General features: G+C 40.7%; 1 protein-coding gene across 3 annotated transcripts in view; it reads right to left on the reverse strand.

The window, feature by feature from the left end:
- The window catches only part of LOC121289240 (chitin synthase chs-2-like), a 67,463-nt gene extending 52,632 nt beyond the window's left edge, over positions 1-14,831 (reverse strand). For all 3 annotated transcript variants that reach the window (XM_041208495.1, XM_041208476.1, XM_041208486.1), the window contains exons 1-5: positions 14,727-14,831; positions 13,887-14,028; positions 9,285-9,464; positions 7,218-8,254; positions 4,942-5,031 (exon numbers count right to left, since the gene is read on the reverse strand). In XM_041208495.1, the coding sequence (XP_041064429.1) occupies positions 4,942-5,031; positions 7,218-8,254; positions 9,285-9,464; positions 13,887-14,028; positions 14,727-14,779 (1,502 nt within the window). In that variant the 5' untranslated portion in view covers positions 14,780-14,831. The remainder of the gene's footprint in view (positions 1-4,941; positions 5,032-7,217; positions 8,255-9,284; positions 9,465-13,886; positions 14,029-14,726) is intronic.
- Positions 14,832-20,106: the final 5,275 nt, after the last annotated feature.

Consider the following 20,106-nt stretch of genomic DNA (forward strand, 5'->3'; position numbering starts at 1 on the left):
TCGGCACTTTATCAAAGTGGTGCTTTATTATTATTAAATGTCTTTTGGAAGTCCATAAACACAACATCAACCGAATTATCCTCACCAACAATCGCTATTATCTCTGAGAAATGGATTTTATTTTTAAAATATTTTTGTGGAATATTGTGTTATTCTGTAAAGAAGGCTGCATGCGTTCATATAAATTATTTAATTAAGCTGGGCAAAGGTCACTAGGAGATAGGTTGTCTGGGGGTTTTAAAACATGAAAAGGGATAGGGGTGTTAGGTCTGAGGTACAAGTGAATAGGTTAGATCTAACATTTGCATTTTTAGATAAGTTGAGAGTTTGTTTGAATATCAAAGCGAAGTCAGAGATATCAAGAAACATGTTTGCATCTTGCAGGAGTTCCATAGATAAATAGAAAAGGTATATTACATTTTATTGACCCGAAAGCAGAGGAAAAAAATAGAAACATGGAAGATTTTATATTTGAAAGGATTTGAGTTTCAAAGAGGTGTGAGGACAATGGAATCTGAGATGAAAGAGGGAAAAGGATATTTTAGAGTTACAATGGAAAGCTTAAGGTAGCTGTGAGGTGTAGCACTGGAGCTGGGTTGGGAGCTATTAGCTATAGATCTAGGCTGGGGAAAGAGGCAGTTTGCCTCAGCCATCCAGTCAAGCCAGAGAAGTCTTGGGATGCAACAAACAGTCCGGCTCTGAAGTCTTAGATTTCCACAGCAGAATGGGAGGCCATTAAGAGATCATGTGGTATGCCTTCATTATAGCTACAGCAGTTTGCCTTGGGTAATATTATTGGATTTTTATAGTTAAGTTATAAGGGAGTATGAAAAACAAAATACTGCGGATGCAGGAAATCTGAAACAAACACAGAAAATGCTGGAAAAACTCAGGAGATCTGACAGCATCTGTGAAGAGAGAATCAGAGTTGATGTTTTGAGTCCATATGACCCTTCTTCAGAGCTACAGAGAAGTAAAAATGCATTGAAATTTATACTGTTTTAGGGAGGAGGAGCAGGTGAAACTGGATAGAAGGCCAGCGATAGGTGGGGGCAAAGTAGAGATTGACATTGATGTCATGAACAAAAGGACAAAGGGAGTGTTAATGGTAGTGGTAAGGGCTAAAAAAAGGTGCTCATAGTGGCATTAAGGTAAGAAAGCAGAATATGATAATAGCAGAACAAGGGTAAGTACTCTGAAAAGAACAACATGAAAGTAACAGATAGCCCTTGTGGTGGTGGGGTGGAGGGAGGGGTGGTGATGGGGGAAAAATGATTTCCTTTGCCCCCACCTATTGCCCCCACCCTTCTATCCAGCTTCACCTGCTCCACCCACCTTAAATAGTATAAATTTCATCACATTTATACTTCTCTGTAGCTCTGAAGAAGGGTCATATGGCCTCAAAATGTCAACTCTGTTTCTTTCTCCACAGATGCTGTCAGACCTGCTGGGTTTTTCTCATTTTCAGAATACAAAGAAAAAATTATGGCCCATTAGCCAAGTTTCCCTCTAGGATTTGGTTTGTGCAGCAATTAACATAAGCTGTGGTCATAAAACCTCATCAAAAAACTCAACAAGTTACACAGACATATTTTGCATTTAACAAATCCCTGCTGACTTTTCATAATTAATCTGCACTTGTCCAAGTGACTGCTAATTTTGTCCCAGATTATTGTTTCTAAAAGCTTTCCCAGCACCATGTTCAAACTGACTAGACTGTAGTTGCTGGGCTTATCCTTACTCCATTTATTGGACATTTGCATTCTCCAGTCCACTGGCACCCCCACCATCTGAGAATTGGAAAATTATGGCCAGTACCTCCACACTTTCCTTCTCTCAGCATCCTTGGATGCATCACAGTTGATCCTGGTGACTTACCAACTTTAAGAATAGCCAGCCTTTCTAATATTTCCTGTATATCAATTTTTAATCACATCCAGAATTTCAACTACCTCCTCTTTCAAAATGAATTTGGCAGTACCTTCTTCCTTATGAACAGGTGCAAAGCTCTCATTTAGTACCTTAGCATGCCCTCTGCCTCCATATGTAAATCCACTTTTTAAGATCCTAATTGCCCTTACCCCTCCTTTTGTTAACTCAGAAGGCTTTTGGATTCACTTTTATGTTAGCTGCCGGTCTCTACTCATATTCTCCATTTGCTTCTCTTCCCCTCTGAACTTTCTATATTCATCGTCTACCTGAAGTTCCCAGCATCACTGATGCCAGTCTTTAGCCAATTCAATTCACTCCACATGATAGCAAGAAATGGCTGGAGGCACTGAATAGAGCAAAATCTATGAGCTCCGACAACACCCCATAAATGTACTGAAGACATGAGCTCCAGAATGAGTCGCATACCTAACCAAGCTGCAACTCTGGCATCTACCTGATAATTTGGAAAATTGCCTAGGTATGCCTTGCCTATAAAAAGCAGGACAAATCCAATCCAGCCAATTAGCACCCCATCAGTCCACTCTCGATTATCAGCAAAATGATGGAAGGTACCATCGACAATGCTATCAAGTGGCATTTACACAGACATAGCCTGCTCATTGAAGTTCAGTTTGGATTCCACCAGGGCCACTCAGCTATGGACCTCATTACAGCCTTGGTCCAATCATGGACAAAAGAGTTGAATTCCAGAGGAGAGTCAATACCTTTGGCATCAATGCAGGATTTGACCAAGTGTGGCATCAAAGCCTTGGCAAAATTGAAATCAATAGGAATAAGGGGTACAACTTTCCTCTGGCTGGAGTCATTCCTAGCACAAATGATGATGATTGTGGCTATTGAAAACCAATCATGTCACCCTCAGGATATCACTGCAGGTGTTACGCAGGGTAGTGCCCTAGGCCTAACCAGCTACAGTTGCTTCATTAATGGCCTTTCTTCCATCATAAGGTCAGAAGTGGGAATATTCGCTGATAATTGCACAGTTTTCAGTATCATTCTTGACCCCCCCCAAGTTACTGAAACAGTCTGTGCCCACATTCAAAAAGACCTGGAGCACACATTCAGGTGGCCTCATAACTAGCAAGTAACATTCAGGCCACGTAAGTGTCAGCCAATATAACAAGACAGAATCTAATCATCTCCCCTTGACATTCAAAACATTGCCATTACTAAATCCCACAACATCAACATCCTGTGGGGGTTTCCATTGACCAGAAACTTAACTACACCCACCATATAAATACTGTGGCTACAAGAACAAGTTAGAGTCAAGGATTTCTGCAGTAAGTCACCTGCTGACTCCCAAAGCTCATCACCACCTTCTCAATTAGGGATAGATAACAAATGCCGGCTTTGGCAGTGACACTCTCACCTCATTATTGAGCACAAAAAAATGGCCGCTTTGCATGTGTTCCCCGAAGCTCTGCACCTCGGCCTTGCTGAACACAATTGTGTCTGAGGTGTTTCTCCACTGGTGGAGGATGCACTTGATGGCTATGATGGTGCAGCCTTGGATGTACCTTCCTCCTCTGAAGCTGCAGGCACAGCATGCTTGAATGCTGGGGCACCCCCTCCACAACTGACCCAGGGGTAGACATAAGACTTTAGTTAGGAAAGTTCTTTTCTGCCAGTAACTGCTTCAGCAGAGCTACAGCAGCCCAGTTTATGCTTCACGTGCAGTAAACAAATGACGACATAGCTTCATCCCTTCACGTGCAAAAGATAAGATCCTTTCAACCTGTCTCAGATGGACACCCATCTTGCCCTCAACAACTCCCTGCTGAGCTCCACCCTGGCAATTTCAAGGGCTTCCGCCTTCATGGACACTAATGTAGCAAGCTGTGTCGCCCCAATAGCAGAGTGACCTCGTCTCTCACATTGCAGGGAAAAAAAGAGCAAACAAAAACTCAAAAGGGTGAGAATTCAAATCATGGTACCCTCCGTCACCAGAACCAATGACTTACTCTTCTATGTTCATATGACGGTGAATGAAAATTCAGCCCAGTCCCTAACTTCCACTGACTCCTCACTTTTACCTTTTTGTCTCTGGCACTGTTTCCCCTCAAGTTCACTTCCTCTGTCTCAAAGAATCACAGGGCAGAATTGATGTGGAACTCGGTGACATGGCTCCTTCCTCACAGAAGAAGGATAATGAACAACCCACAATAGAAATGTGCTCAAAAATGAGTAGAAATACTCAAAGTCACAGAATGAAGAACAGGTTTGAACGATGGTAAATGGGGTGAGAAAAATATCAAAGGAGTCATATCTGAGCACTCTCTAGCACTTTAGTTGGACAAGTACAGGGCACTGGAAGGAGCCTTCAAACTGGAAATTCATCTGACCAAAAGGCAGACCAGCAATCATGGTCAGGCAGACTGGAGGTGGGAAGAATTTCCCAGAGAGGAAAAAATAGCTCAGCCACTTGATTACTATTTTAGCTTTATTTTGTTTCCCCACTATAGAGCTTAGATATCTCCCCTCACTCTCAATATTCTGGCAGATGGCAAAGGTGCAAAACCTGTTCAAGTCAATGTTCAAGAATTCAATGTTCCCTTCCTTTTTTGCAGGATGTATTCCCCAAAAGCACAGCAAAATTGTAAGGAAAATATCAAAGGCTATGAACCCTCATTCTACTGTTAACTGACATTGTAAAGACAATCCATTCCACGTTATTTGAACAAGCAGGAAAAAAACAAAGGCTGGGGATTTACACTTGCAAGCAGAGTTGCCAATGTAGCAGTAGAGTGGAAGAAGGTCCAGTGAAATTGTTGGAAACCCTCACAATGTGATTGGATGTTGCATAAACATACACTATCCAAGATGAAAACATTCAGCTGTATAAACAACTTCAGTGATGACAACTAATTGTTATTATTGCTTTGTTATACAGAATGTACTATGTCATAACAATAATTTGTGGTTGGATGCCTTGAAGGTAAACTCCCATTTTGGCTTTGATGTCCAATTGATGTCCCCTGGATTTACCTGAATATTGAAGTAAGGATCTTTGCCATTTCATCCACTGTTTCATGCCACATTGTTGCACACAGATATATCATGACATGGTCCGATTTCCTGTTCAGAAAATTTGTTTCATTTGTTACTAATATCAAAAATTTGTTTTAAATAATGTACAATGCTCGGAATTCATAGTAACTGTGATTGCTAATTATACTTGGGTCAGTTAAACATTAAGGAAATTATTTTAAATCCCAATTACTTGGGAGACATTTTAGGGAGACAGATTTCCTAAACTTGGCCCAGGGGATGCCTGCTCTGCGGTTGCATAGGTAGGAAAAAAGCTGGGGAGACCTAATACAGCAATAATTCCCTACTCTTCTCCCCACTTTTACAAAATTGCCCCAAGATTTCTGGGCTTTGTGTTAGCTGGGTCTGTGTCTGCAGTAGGCACAGATTTATCACTCAGGTGTTAAAGCTAGTGCTTAAGTCAGGATGCTCCTCGTATCAGAAGGTAAGGAAGATATGGCAGTAAGCCAAAGAAGAATCCAGATCAGGAGCATTTTATTTTCAAGTACCTGCCACATCTTTCAGTGTCAGGGTTGTAAACTCTAGCTAAGTGTAGCCTGGTGGGTACATCACATGACCTCCTAGCTCCAACCACCTTAACCCTACCCTCCCTCCATTGGCAACCTGGCCTATTGATCTTCATGCCATCCTGCCTTCAATTGGAATGTGAACAGACCCCATTACCTGATTAGTTGTCAGTTAATCAAAGAGTCTTTTTACTATCACCAATATTGCTATAAAACTGTTCAAAGAAAACCAATTTTTTTAGTGCCCTTATGACTTTTCTCCTGGGTTTCTTGCAGAAGGGATTAAACTTTAATTTCTGGAGACTTGAGGACAGTCCTTGAGAAATGGCAACCCTATTTGGTATCAGGGCCTTTTGCTGCTAACAATAGCCAGAAGGCCTTCTGCCTAGCAACCAGGCCCACAGCCACAGACATCTGTATCTACCCACTTTTCTCCAGGTTGACCAACTCTTATGAAATAAGAGATATTTCAACCACGGGACTGGGACTAAGTGGGGAGGGGGGTAGGGGGAGAGGGAAGGTGTGTGGGGAGGGGGAAGGTATCCAGGGGTGGGTGGTGGGTAGTGGGTAGTGATGCTTGTGACCAATTGAGCAGGGCTGAGGAAGCCTGAGAGTGGGGGAAGGGCATCAGGGGTGGGTGGGGGGGGGTGGTGGGGATGGTGATGGTGATGGTTTCTGGGTTGTTTAAAGCAACCAAAGCTTACAACATATTTTGTGGAGTCACAACATTATCATATCCCTGCTTGCTGACTCACAGAAGTCCTGCTCAAATCACTCAACTGAGACTCCCACAGGCTGTCTGAGGGATATGGGACAAAAGGCATCCCATAAGGGACTCAGAACAGCCAAAATAAGGGGCGATCCCTTAAAATATGTGACAGTTGATCACCCTGCTTTCCTCCTTAGAAATGCAAGACCCTGCACTTGTCCTGCACAGAAGGCAGGCCTGTATCATGGCTATAACTGCACCTGTCCAGCACTGGAGCAGAAAGTGGCACCAGAAAGTCATGTCTTATATGTATGAATGAACGGGAACATTGAAATGTGGTTAGTCTTCTAATTCTCACTCGAAATCACCAAAAAAATACAGTGATTGGTGTTAATATAAATTAGTTATTAATAGCTGTCCACTGGAATTTGGTTAAATGTAATTAGTTATTGCTGAGTAGGGAGAGCTTCACCCAATATCAGAATGTTTTATTGAGCAATAGCAAAAGACTGGATTTTGGACATTGCTTGCATCCAACCAGCTCCATACGTATCATAAACCCCCCACCATCAGTTCCAATGGTGCTTTTGGAGAAATGTATAAAGGGAGGTCTGTCACAATCCCAACTAAAACAGACCATGTTGTGACAGTGACCTGCTGAGGAAGACAGACATAATTTCAAAAAACATGAAACTGATCATTCCCTGCACTGCACTTTAAGCACTGCGTTGCACAGAGATCTCTGCAGACTTAACTGTGAATTGTTCAAAAGGAATGTCCCTCAGGGTAACAGAGTCAGAGAATTAAGGCTGTTTTTTTCTGCTTGACACCTATTTTTGTCATTCAATAAGGCAACCAGCTGCTGAAATGATTTCCACAATAGAATGGTAACAGTGACGTCAAGTGCCTTGCATATTGGCTCCCTTGTACTAAACAAGTTTAGAGAAAAATATCTTTCCATTAAGATATCCGTAAGAAAGTATAACGTAGAGCTGTACCTTTTAATTTTTTCCTCTCTCTTTTGCTGGACTCGTGTATTGAGCAGCATTGACTGTTCCATGAAGACTGTTTCGTACAGCCATCGAACAAACAGCTGCGATGTCCTTTCAATCCGTTGAATGTGTTGGCCCCACACGTAGAATGTTGAGAAAAATAGCCCTAGCCAAAAGCAGATAGCCAAGGAGCCCAGCAGCGCCAAGCCAATTCTGTTGGAATCTAATATTGCAGGCGCTCTGCAAAGGCTGCGAGGAATTTCTAAAAGCAGGATTTGTACAGCGTCGCTATCATTGGAGGTTTTTAAACTGTGGCAGACGGCAGTCAAGTTAAAAGCAGCCGCTTCACCATATTTAGTCGAACTATCATACAACACAATCAAAAAAGCAAAAAACACAATTGGAGTGGCTAATATGGAAGGCACAATGAAGCTGCGTCTGACCGCATGCATTTTACACACCAGAACCCCAAACCAGTGGCAAAGGGCGGAAGAAATCGCCTGTATTCCAAAGAGGCTCAAGATCATTTTTAAATCGAATTGCGAGACTGTTTTCACATCTTTCCAGTTATATCCCTTCATTGGGATCCACGTTGCCACTACGGCACCAGTGACCAGAATTCGAACTGTACTGGTAAAAATATATGTGATGTTTCTGGTGTGGCGCAAGCTTTTCCTTATATTTTCCATCACTCCAATTTTGCAGTACAATGTAAAGTTTTCCCACCAGTTGAATGAAGTGAAGATTAAGGCAACAATTGCAAGGGCCACATACCGTTGAATGTGTTGAACTTCCTCTAAATGTTTTTGAGGGTTGTGAGCTAAAATAAAAAGTACGAGGCCCAGGGAAACAAAGCCAAAGCCGACCAGTGGGAGCAACATAGAAGGTTTAAGCGGTTTCAACTGAAACATTACTTGTAGAAGAGAGGGAAGAAGGCAAACGCCATTCAAAATGTACAGATTAGTTATAATGTCAAAGTGAGGCATGCAGACCAGCACCAGGACTGAAGTACCAAAAGCAACAACTGCTTCAATCATGCAAACCTGGTAATAAAATGGAAGAAACAAAAAGAAAGTCTAAAAAGTTATATTATAATGTTGCAAAACACAAGGTTAAACATGGAAATAAAGTGTTGCATCAATAAGATTCTTCATTAGTATTCAGTTAGCTTAATCTGTCTTGATAGGTAAGTTCTCAATGAAAACTCCTCCCGCACTGGGCTAACTCCTTCAGTACAATTTTCAGCTCTTTGCTTTCGATAAATTTAAATATCAGGTGGTGCCTATAACTGTGGCCAATCAGAAACTGCCCGAGCTGAATTTCTACCCCCTGGAGCGTATAAAGTTCCATCTAGCGGTAGAAAGGAACAACTGCAGGCTTGACCCCGTGTCATAGAATGTTAGTTTTAAATATAGAGTGTAACTAGTCATTTTTAATAGATCATTAATTAAATATTCAATTTATCATTTTCTTTCTGTCTCTTTGCTTCCAGTGTGCTTTGAGAAATAACTTTGGAACTGTTTTTAATTAACTTTTCAAAGTAACGAGTAAGTTACCCCCATGAAAGGATCACATGTGGATAAGTGAACTCAATGCACTGAGATTGAACCTTCTCAGGTTTTGCTGATTTACGCCCAGTTAAAGCAGATTTGTCAACATTGATTATTTCCTAAAATTTCCTGCTTTGTCTTAACACCTTGTCAACAGATATCAAAAATTACAATAATATTTGTAAAACTTGAAGAGACATTTAAATTAGATCTTTTTAAGCCACTGCAGAGGGTGCTGGAAGATTCCCTCAAAATTGTACTGTGGGATATGTGTCGAATTCACCTGTCTAAGATACTTCTCTCTGTCATTTAGTGGGGGTGTTAATCCCTTTAAAAAAATTTAAATTCTGTTTCTTATTCATTACTTTGTAATTCCAGGTTAAAAACTATGCAAAGTAATTGATGAGGTTCTGCCCCTAAACTTTCACCGGAAAATTAACATTGGCTTCTCGTCTAGTTTTTTTTAAGAAGACCCGAAAGTTTCTAACGATTTGTTAGCTAAAGGACAGGAGGTTCATCTTACCATTCCTAGAATACTCGGTGGGGGAGCGATGGATGATCCAAATGCTGTTTTCCATAAGGCCTTTGCAAATGCCAGAACATTAGGCACCAATAATACACAAGCTAAGACAAGGTGATTGAAAGGTTTGTTTTCAAAGGGTGAGTGAGTGTTTGAAGTGCTGATCAATAAGAGAAGACTGGTCTGCAAAATATAAAAGTGTACGTTCTTCAGTAATAACATCACTCACTCCAGCATGTCAAAAGGTACAACATGCTGACTAATCACAAGGTATTAACATACAGCATCAAAAATAATTGCTCCCTTAAAGGATTAATCAGGAAATGGTATTGGAACAATTTCTGGCATTTTCCATGCCTGGTCTCCAAGTGGTGGGCTCCACTGCTCCCCTTAGCTGACCTGTACACCAAGTTCATTCCAGCATCAGGTCTCTTAGTGGAAGAGAGACTGATGTTGAGGAAGTTCCTAGTCTGGAAACCCTTCCACTCAGCTCCGCATTATTCATTGCCATAAGTCAGGTTTGGATAGGACATGGTGCCGGTCCAGACTGAGGCCCGGCATGTCTGGGTCCTGCTCAAAATCCCTAGTTTGTGCTGTACCTGGGAACAACTTACACCAGGAACTGCTGGCCAGAAGGAATTTCGGGGCTAGGGTATTTCCATGGGTTACTTAATTGAATCACAGCACAGCCTATCCCTCTCTTCAACTAATATTCACTTTCAAACACAGATTACTGAATTACAAACAGTAACAAGAACTCCAACCTCCTGTTACTCTCCCAAGATAGCTCAGGAACTTTGAAAGCTATTGGAGCAATTGCATTATTAGTTCTTATTCCTTAGCATTTGAGATTAGCATGAAAATGGAAATGAACTTGAAGATCATAATGAACAAAAAGATTTTACCCATGGATGCTATCAGCTGGTTGTGGGGGAGTTCAATTCACTTTTCCTTGGATGTCAGTTCGTAGCAGACTCAGTTTCTAGCACTCTTACCTGTGATTCAGGCTGTGGATTCAAGCCAATCTCTGCAGTACAAAATCTAGGCTGACACTCCAATGCCATACTGGAAGAGCGCTGCACTGTTGGAGTTGCTGTCTTTCAGATGAGACTAAGATGTTTGTTTTCTCCAGGTGGATGTAAACAATCCTGCAGTTATATTCCCAGGAAGTTCAGAGTAGCTTTCTCTGGGATAATAAAACAAAGAAAACGCTGGAAACTCAGAGCGGTTCTGGCAGGAGGGGGAAATTAACATTTCAGGTCGTGACTTTTCATCAGAACAGTTCTGATGAAAGATCATGACCTGAAATGTTAACTCTGTTTTTCTCTCCACCAATCCTGCATTCCCTGCCATGTATTTTCAGAATTTGCTGTGTTGAGTGCAGATTTTCAGCATCCGCAGTATTTTACTTTCGTGCAAAGTTCCCTGGTGTCCTAGCCAGTCTTAATCCTTCAGCCAGTGTCACAAGAAACATGTTATGTGGTTAGTTTCACATTGCTATATCTGGGTCCTGGATCTGCACAATTAGACTGCTACATTTCCTACATTATAACAGCAACTACAACTCAAAGGTACGAAAGTGATGGGAAAGAGCTTTGGGGTGAATTGAAGTTGTGAAGTACATTATATGGATACAAATTCTTTTTTTATCTTTGAGATTTATTTTTATCTCAGTTCAGGCACATATGGTTTTGCTGCTCAGCTTCATTGAGATTTCATTATGTTATGGTCATTCCTTTAGAATATCATATTTAATTATGCAATGAAAATCTTCAAAAGAACATCAGAAAGTTCAATGGCAAACTTTGGACAATTGTTTGTAACACAATATGCTGGAATTCACTCTAACCGAAGAACTGATTGCCTTTGTCCATTTAATTGATTTTGTACAATAAATTGCTATTAGTGGGAGATGGTAACAGTGCAGTGTCCTCTACAGGCAAGCTGAGAACTATATGAACAGGCAAGCCACTATGCAAACCCTTAACCAATCAGATTAAAGAAATGGTAATGAACTGCGTGGATGGTGCACCAGGAAATGCAGGTTAGAATACTGAAAGCAATGTCAAATTAGATACAGAAAACAAAAGTGAGGCAAAGAAAGATAGGATAAAAAGATAGCAAGGAAAAATTTAAAAATCTAATTTTAAACTTGACATTTTAAATCTCAAGCAATAATTTAAAGCTGAGGAAATGAGCCTCCACATTTTGACAAGTTATTCTTCAGTGACAGAGAGGTTGTTTGGCAATAATTAAGGCCAGGATGTTTAGGTCGGTGAGTGGGGGAGTGGGGCCTGCTCACCGACGCGTAAAATGATGCGGGATGTCGGGCGGAACTCCCAACGTCACCCCTGTGTCATTTCAATTTTCAGGTCCGCGGCGGCGCAGTCGAATCAGTTATGCACCCACCAACCTGTCAACAGCCTAGTGAGGCCATTTAAAAAATAATTAAGTTCATTAATGGACCTGCCCGTCCAACCTTAAGGTTGGTGGGCAGGCCAGGAGCCCTGGCGGGCTTCAGAAAAAGCATGAAACCTCATTTACGGGCGGGATGACGTTTCATGAAGCTTTTTAAAAAGTTAATAAATATTTGATTAAAAGTGATGGACATGTCCCAACTCATGTGACAGTATCACATGAGAGGACATGTCAGGGAAATTTTATTTTTGCCCCTTCACCATTTTTAAATTTGGCGCTGATCTCCCTGAGGCAGCACTTAGCCTCAGAGAGATGAGTGCGCTCTTTCGTGCGCATGCGCAAAAGAGTGCACTCTTGGCTGAGGGATTCCCCCCCTCGCCCGCACAAGGAGCGCTTAGCTCTCCTTGGCTGATGTCAGGCTGAGCCAGCCTTAGTTGGCCTGCCAACATAAAATGGCAGCGTGCCCCCAATCAGGTCCACTGATCGGACGCACGTCTGCACGCGCCCACTCCTGCACTTCCCCCCTGACAGGGGGGATATTCTCTCCTAAGACTTGCCACATTTAAAATACTACTTAAGTTAAAATGGGCAAGTCATAACTTTCTGTGGTGAGTTTAGTTCATATCTATAATATCTGTAGAGGAACTCCATGTTGTTTAATACCTTGGAATGGAGAGTCAGATGCTGAGATTCTGTTTTCCTGCAACTTTTGGCAGAGCAGTACATTCCAAACAGCAACTTCTGGATTTTTGCATCTAAACTGTGCATCTACGTGCACCTAAAGCTTCAGTTCAATTTGTTTATAAATAATGGTGAGTCTAGTTAGCTTTATCATTATTTTTACAGTAAATTTTGGCCAATTGACACTTTTTGTTTCACAATACTGTTATTTGAGTGGAATAACATTTCATTACAAAAATATCATCCTGTTGCTGATGCAATTGCATTAAAAATGACATAGGCTGAGATTTTCCAGCCCCACCATGGCAGGGCCTGCCACGGGGGTTGTGACAGCACAGCCAAAATTTCATTGACTTTCAGTGAGACCGAACAATCTCGGTGGTGGGTGGGGCTAGAAAATCCTGCCCTCAGTCTTTCTGAGCTCAGAAAGTACCAGCTACCCTTCCCAAGGTCCACTAAAATTCACCGAGCACCAATTACTCTTCAGAAAGTACCTGCTACTCTTCAGAAAGTGCCAGCTACCCTTCAGAAAGTACCTGCTATTCTTCAGAAAGCACCAGCTACCCGTCCCAAAGTCCACTAAAATTCCCCGAGCACCAACTACTCTTCAGAAAGTACCAGCTACCCTTCCCATAGTCCACTGAATTTCCATGACCATCAACTACTCTTCAAAAATTACCAGCTACCCGTCCTAAAGTCCACTAAAATTCCCTGAGCACCACCTACTCTTCAAAAAGTACCAGCTGCCTGTCCCAAAGCCCACTACAATTCCCTGAGCACCAACTACCCTTCAGAAAGTACCACCTACTCTTCCTGAAGCTGACCTACTTTTATGCAAATCAAAATATTAGATTGATGAAGAAGGAAAACACTGGAAATATTTGGCAGGTCAGGCAGCGCCTGTGGAGATAGAGTTAGCATTTCAGCTTGAGGATCTTTCATCAAATTCATTCTGCTTCAACAATCTTATCCTTTGTATTCCATCAACCTGATGGATATGTGTCAGCTATGGCTCAGTGGTTGCACTCTTCTCACTGAGATTGGATGCTCTGAGTTCAAACCCCAATCGAGAGATCTGAGAACAAAATCTAGGTGGACATTGCAATGGTGTGCTACACTGTCACAGGTACATATCTTTAATCATTGAACTGAATCATTAAACTGAAGTCCCTGTCTGCACTCTCAGGTAGGTGTGAAATATTCAATGGTACTACTCAAAGAGAAGTTATCCGAAGTCCCTGGTCAACATTTATATCTCAATCAACATTCAAAACAAATCTAGCCATTTATTTCATTGCTATCTCCTTGGCTGTAAAAGTGCTTTGGGACATTCTAAGATCATAAAATGTGCTTATGTAATGTGATCCATAGGTCTTAAGTAAAAATTGCACTATAGTACTGTTGTTTAACAAACATTATAAAAGGCTTACAATATAACAAAAGATGTGAAGCAAATTTAAGTTTTTTTTTAAATTTCCAGCACTATTTCTTCAAGTAATTACTAACCTTGCTAAGAAAGATAAATCCCAGAACACAAACTCCAAAGATAAAGCAGATTATGTACTGCAAGAGCAACACAAATTTCCCAGTGATTTCTTCTTCATCGTTTACCGTTTTCAACATAAAGGGATCCCAGGTTTTCCTGAAACTAAATGAAAAAAAAATACAATAAAGCATCTGCTGTACAGTGGACTTAGTAGATTGTTCATTGTAAATTTAAAATGTAGTAATTTTTGCTTAAGGTAAAATTGCCCAAATGTTTACATAATATTTCAAGTATAGCACAGTTATGATGATTATTAACAGCTGAAGCAAAGGAGGTATGGAGATGAACAGCACATGTCAGAAGTTCTTTACACTGCAGCATCTATTACACATTCTCAAAAACTACGGTATTCAACTTGTCAAAATTCATTGCAATTAATTTGATTTGTAATGAAAACTAATCACCAGATGACCAAATATTAGAGTTTTTAGTTACTTTGCTATTGTAAATTAATATTGCTTTGCAGCATTTTAAATCCTTTGCTCTTTCAGAGGTTCCCCCCGCACCCCTCCCCCCACCCCCCCACCCACCCACACACACACAATGCATCCAAACCTTTCAACTGTATATGATTACAGAGTGTATTGCTTTAAATAAACATGGTGCTCTAAGTTTTACAATTACTCTTTTAATTTACCAAACCAGCTATAAAACCTGATACTTAATATTAGGTAGCTAGTGGCCAAATGCCAAATATTCATTTTTCAAATATTTTACAGAAATATTTATATGTCTATCTATGCATCGTTTTAGAAATAATAAATTCATATCACATTAAGAGAACTTTTAAAACGTTTTACCTGCTTCTGTACAGTCTTTTCACCTCATTGATATCTTGATCCTTACTCTCCATTTTTATTCAATAGTTAGCAAAGAAATGTTATTTACAAGAGCATTCGGCTACAGTAAGCCAAATACACTGAATACTATCTATATATATGCTTTCAAGTAGTCCTTATAGGTGTGGTGTTCATTTTACATATTCAGCCACACCTATCTTCTCAGCTATGTCAAAGATGGTTTTATTTTGAAAACCATTTTGAATAATCAGCCACAGACAGAGAATATATTTATTACCATTTCCTTAAATAATAGAATTTGTTTTAATTCTTAGAATAATTTTAATGGTTGTATGCAATTACTATAACTAAGCACTCAATGATTAGAATTAAAAAAATCAATCAGCATTTTACTGGCCATTATGCAACCTAAGATGAAAAGTATATATGCACTGGAACAGCACAGATCTTTATGGTAGCAGTTTCATTAAGTAGTCACCCAATTCTATCCATCTTACTGCTAATCTGAAATCCAGAGCTTGGGTTTTAGGGGTGCATGTTTGTTAAATTCACCTGTCATGGCTGAGTGGGTCAAAAAGCTTTAGCCAGGTTGCTATGCAATGCCTTTTTACCAGTTTCTTTGTATAAATTAAATAACTGATGTGTAACAGTTATTGGCTCAGCCACAAGAATACATTCATAGCACTGGCCTGTTTGTTAACCTGCAGATCCAAACTGTACACTTAAATAAAGGGCAATTACAGAATTGATTCTGAGCAAGAAAGATCAGACGTCTCATTCCTAATGGAAATAGATACTGTTTTACACAATCCTCCATTACGTATTGCTCTTAGACCACGAGTTTAAAATTACAATTAAAAATAATGTTTGCATTTTGTTTTAACTAGTCTTGTTAAATTCAGGGGGAACCATACGAACATGTCGAGAATGTAAAAGCAGCTCATACTCTTGAAATGCCTTTCATCTGTCTTTGCTTTGATTAGATTGCTAAAAATCCTTGAAGCATAGGTGAGGTTACACAACATGAGCTGCTGCACCCGCCTAGTGGAAGGAAACATCTCATTCTGCAATTAAATAATGCTTATACCATCTAAATATTTGTTCTAAAATTAGTTCATTTATTCTGTTCTTGATTTTAGAGCAAAATATGGACAATTAGGACATAAGCATAGATTTATATTCTCCTGAAATGTAAGAATTAGTTTTAAAGTTTTTATTTGTTTCATATGTTTTTGACTTCATGTGCTGCTCCATCTTTAACACATTGAAGCAAGCAAGGGACCTCCTCCAAAACCTGTGCCAAGGTAACTGTGACCAGAGAGTGCAGAGGAGTGCCTGAAACATAAGAACAGGAGTAGGCTGATTCAGCCCCTCGAGACTTTTTTGACATTCAGTGATACCATCTCCATTAACCCAACTTGGATCCATCTCATTTGATGCCCTTGCCTAACAACAATCTATTGATCTCAGTGCTGAGAATTTGATTTGATTCTGAATTGCATTACAGACTTCTATACTCTTTATGTGAAGATATACTTACTGATTCCAAAAAGATTTAGCTCTATATATGTAAGATTGTACCCCCTTATAAGACCATAAGAAATAGTAACAGGAGTAGTCCATTCAGCCCCTTGAGCCTGCTCCAGTATTCAGTAAGATCATGGCTGATCTTCTTGTGTTCCAATTTCCATGTTCCCATCTAACCCCGATTCCCTTGCCTAACAAGAATCCATCTACCTCTGTCTTAAAACTATTCAATGACCCCACCTCCACTACCTTCTGAGGCAGAAAATTCCAATGTTGCACAAGCATCGGAGTGAAATGATTTCTCCTCATCTCTGTCCTAAAAGGGTGGCCCCCATTTTTAAAACATTGCCCCCTAGTTCTGGACTCACCCACAAGAAAAGACATCCTTTCGACATCCACCTTGTCAAGGCCGTTTAGGATCTTGTATACTTCAATCAAATCATGCCTCATCTTCTAAACTCCAGTGGAAACAAGCCCAGCCTGTCCAACCTTCCCTCATAAGACAACCCACTCATTCCAGGTATCAATCTAGTAAACTTCCTTTGAACTGCCTCCAATGCATTTACATCCTTCCTTAAATAAGGAAACCAAAACTGCACATATATTCAAGTTGTGGGCTCACCAATGCCCTGTATAATGGAAGCATAACATCCTTATTTTTATGTTCAGTCCATCTCATAATAAAGGATAGTATCCATTAGCCTTCTTAACTCCTTGCTGTACCTGCATACTAACTTTTTGTGACTAGACTAGACATGTACTAGAACACCTAGATCCTCTGCACCTCAGAATTATGCAGCCGTTCTCCATTTAAGTAATACTCTGCTTTTTTGTTCTTCCTACCAAAGTGAACAACTTCACATTTTCCCACATTAAACTCCATTTGCCAGATCTTTGCCCACTCACTCATCTATCTATAACCTATCTATCTGTAACCTCCTCACGTCCTCTTCACAACATACTTTGTTACCTACCTTTGTGTCATCTTCAAATTTCACTACCGTGACTTCACTCCCCTCATCTAAGTCATTGTTGTAAATTGTAAAATGTTGAGGTCTGGATTTCTCCCAAAAAGGGAACGGTGTCTCTGTTCAAATCCCTTTATAGTTCTTAACTGACTTGGCTCCAACCCCCTACAGAAGTACCTTCCCACTGCTCAACATTCCCCAATCGGCCTGTCCTTGTGTCATCAAACTTTTTTGAAATCAATGCATTAGACAATACACAGTCAATACACATCAAGGAGAAGTCATGTCATGAGCAAATAGACCTGATTATGTGACAGAACACACAGGTAGCAAACTTTGGGCGAGTTGGAGTTTATGGAAATTGAAACTTGGGATGGTGACAATTTTGGCAATAAAGTAATCAAATTGGGAGTTGACAAAAGCTTGGATTACAGCTTGTGTTGTGGAGGAAGGTGCTGCAGAGGTAGAAGGAAGTTGTATTGAACATAACACAAGAACATTACACTATAAGAAATAGGAGCAGGAGTATACCACACTGACCGTCGAGCCAGGTCTGTTATTCAATAAGAACATGGCTGATCTTCTGCCTCAACTCCACTTTCCCACCCATTCCTCATGTTCCTAGATTCCATGAGAGGTCAAAAATCTCATGCCTTGAATGTGCTCAACTAGGGCGAATTCACAACCCTTTGGGGTAGAGACTTCCTAAGATTCACAACACTCTGTTCTCACGGGAAAAATTTTCCCCCTGTCGGGGGGATGTGCAGGAACAGGCACAGGCAGGCACGCCTCTGATCGGTGCCCCCAATTGGGAGCGGGCCGCCATTTTATGTGGGCGGGCCAATTAAGGCCCGCCCAGCATGACATCTGCCTGGAAGCGCTATGCACTCCCTGCGCGGGCAGTGGGGGATTCCCTCAGCCGGGAGTGCGCTCTTCCACGCATGTGCGCAAAAGGGTGCACTGATCTCCCTGCAGCTAAGTGCTGCCTCAGGGAGATCACGCCGGAATTAAAACTTTTAAGACAAATGTTAAAAAAATTTCCCTGACACATCCTCTCATGTAACACTGTCACATGAGTTGGGACATGTCCATCACTTTTACTCAAATCTTTATTAAATATTTAAAAACCCTCATGAAACCTCATCCCGCCTATGGATGAGGTTTCATGCTTTTTCTTAAGCCCGCCAGCTCCAGCCTGCACCGCCAACCCTAAGGTTGGACGGGCAGCCCTGTCAATTACCTAAATTGGTTTATTAATGGCCTCAATAGGCCGTTGACAGGTCGGCGGGCACACAGCTGACTTGGCTGCGCCCCTGCCAACCTGAAAATGGAAATGACATGGGGTGATGTCGAGAGTTTCACCCAACGTCATCCTGCATCATTTTAAGCATCGGTGAGCGGCTGCTCACCAACCGGAAGATCATCCCCATCTCAGTACAGACCAGTAACTTTTAAAAAGGAATTCAAACTACCCATCATTAATTGAAAGAACTATGCCACAAGATTTCACATTTTAACCAAAAAACATTTACTATACAAAAGTTAAACAAAACAAGTACTACTAACTTAATACCATTGTAAACATTTATACTTTAAACCCAACATTCTCAACAGACCTCTTCCTGTTCCATTTTAATTTCTACCCAAGAACTTCCTTGTACTTTTTAGCGTCTTAAGGGTTCCTTCACTTCTCCTAAAACCAAATTAAGGTGTGCCACATCTCTCAAGAATTCACTTACTTTTCCTGCATGTTCTCCCTATTCTCCAAGGTATGAGATTCATGGGGTTCTTCCACTAGTATCCAGCTAAGGAAACATTCCAACTCTCCTTCAATTCCACACAATTGTGGACTCCCCAGCTCAAGCATGGGCCTCCCTGCATTCTTGCTTAGCGACTGCTGATCAGAAACATTCCTGATAATCCTCTGCTCCTAATCCATAGCTGCTTTTCAGCTCCTGGCAGAATCTCTGTCTGCCTTTATAAATCTGCTTCAGGCTGACTGCCTGTTTCTGTGAGAGATCACACACCTAAACCCCCAAACCAAAAAAAAAACCTCGCTGCTATCCCATGGAAACATGGCACATTTGGGATGTCCCAGATAGAGATTTAAACTAATTAACATTATCTTCAAAACAACCCTTTAATTCTGGGACCCACATGAGTATTTTATCTCTAATGTGGACAACTGCAATCTTACCAGACTCACTAACTCCATCACGAAGCTAAGAGAGGACCACTTGTTTTTTTATTGTTTTCACACCCCCAGCTCCAACCCCTTTAATTAAACATGGACCATCCTTTGAATTGTAATTATCTTATGGGTATTTACCAGTTTCTCAAACCCAGGGTTTTTTTCATTTACATTTAAAAATTAAATTCCCACTAAAAGTTATACTCTTAAAGCATATACATCATAAAATTAGGCATTCGCAACACCTCTGAATGCCCAGAATGCCAAGACAGTAATCTTTCTGATGGAGCCTGAATAAACTGCTTGGGAGTGAGAGAAGGCCAGTAACAAGTGTGTGTAATTTGGGTGGGGACTGTATAAAATAGCTTTGGATTTCCCAATGTTTGACTCATAATTTTCTTCAATCTTTCATGACAGGTAGTATGACAAAAAAGAGAAGTAGGGAGGGTGTCATCAACCAACTGCCAAAAAGCAATGGAAGGGGAAATGCTCAATTATACTTTGTTAGAAATTGAGGAGTAAATGCACATAGCAGCCCCACAATAAATAGCACAAAGGCAGAAACAGTAAAGTATAAATTAAGCAGAAATATTCAAAAATAAATTAAATCACAAAATAAAAGAAGGGAATTATAACCTCCACAGGTTGGGCAGGAGAGGGACGAGGGGATGTCCAAAAATTCAAAACTAAGAAA

The sequence above is a fragment of the Carcharodon carcharias genome, chromosome 2, assembly GCF_017639515.1.
Source record: "Carcharodon carcharias isolate sCarCar2 chromosome 2, sCarCar2.pri, whole genome shotgun sequence".
In the NCBI taxonomy this organism is placed as follows: domain Eukaryota; kingdom Metazoa; phylum Chordata; class Chondrichthyes; order Lamniformes; family Lamnidae; genus Carcharodon; species Carcharodon carcharias.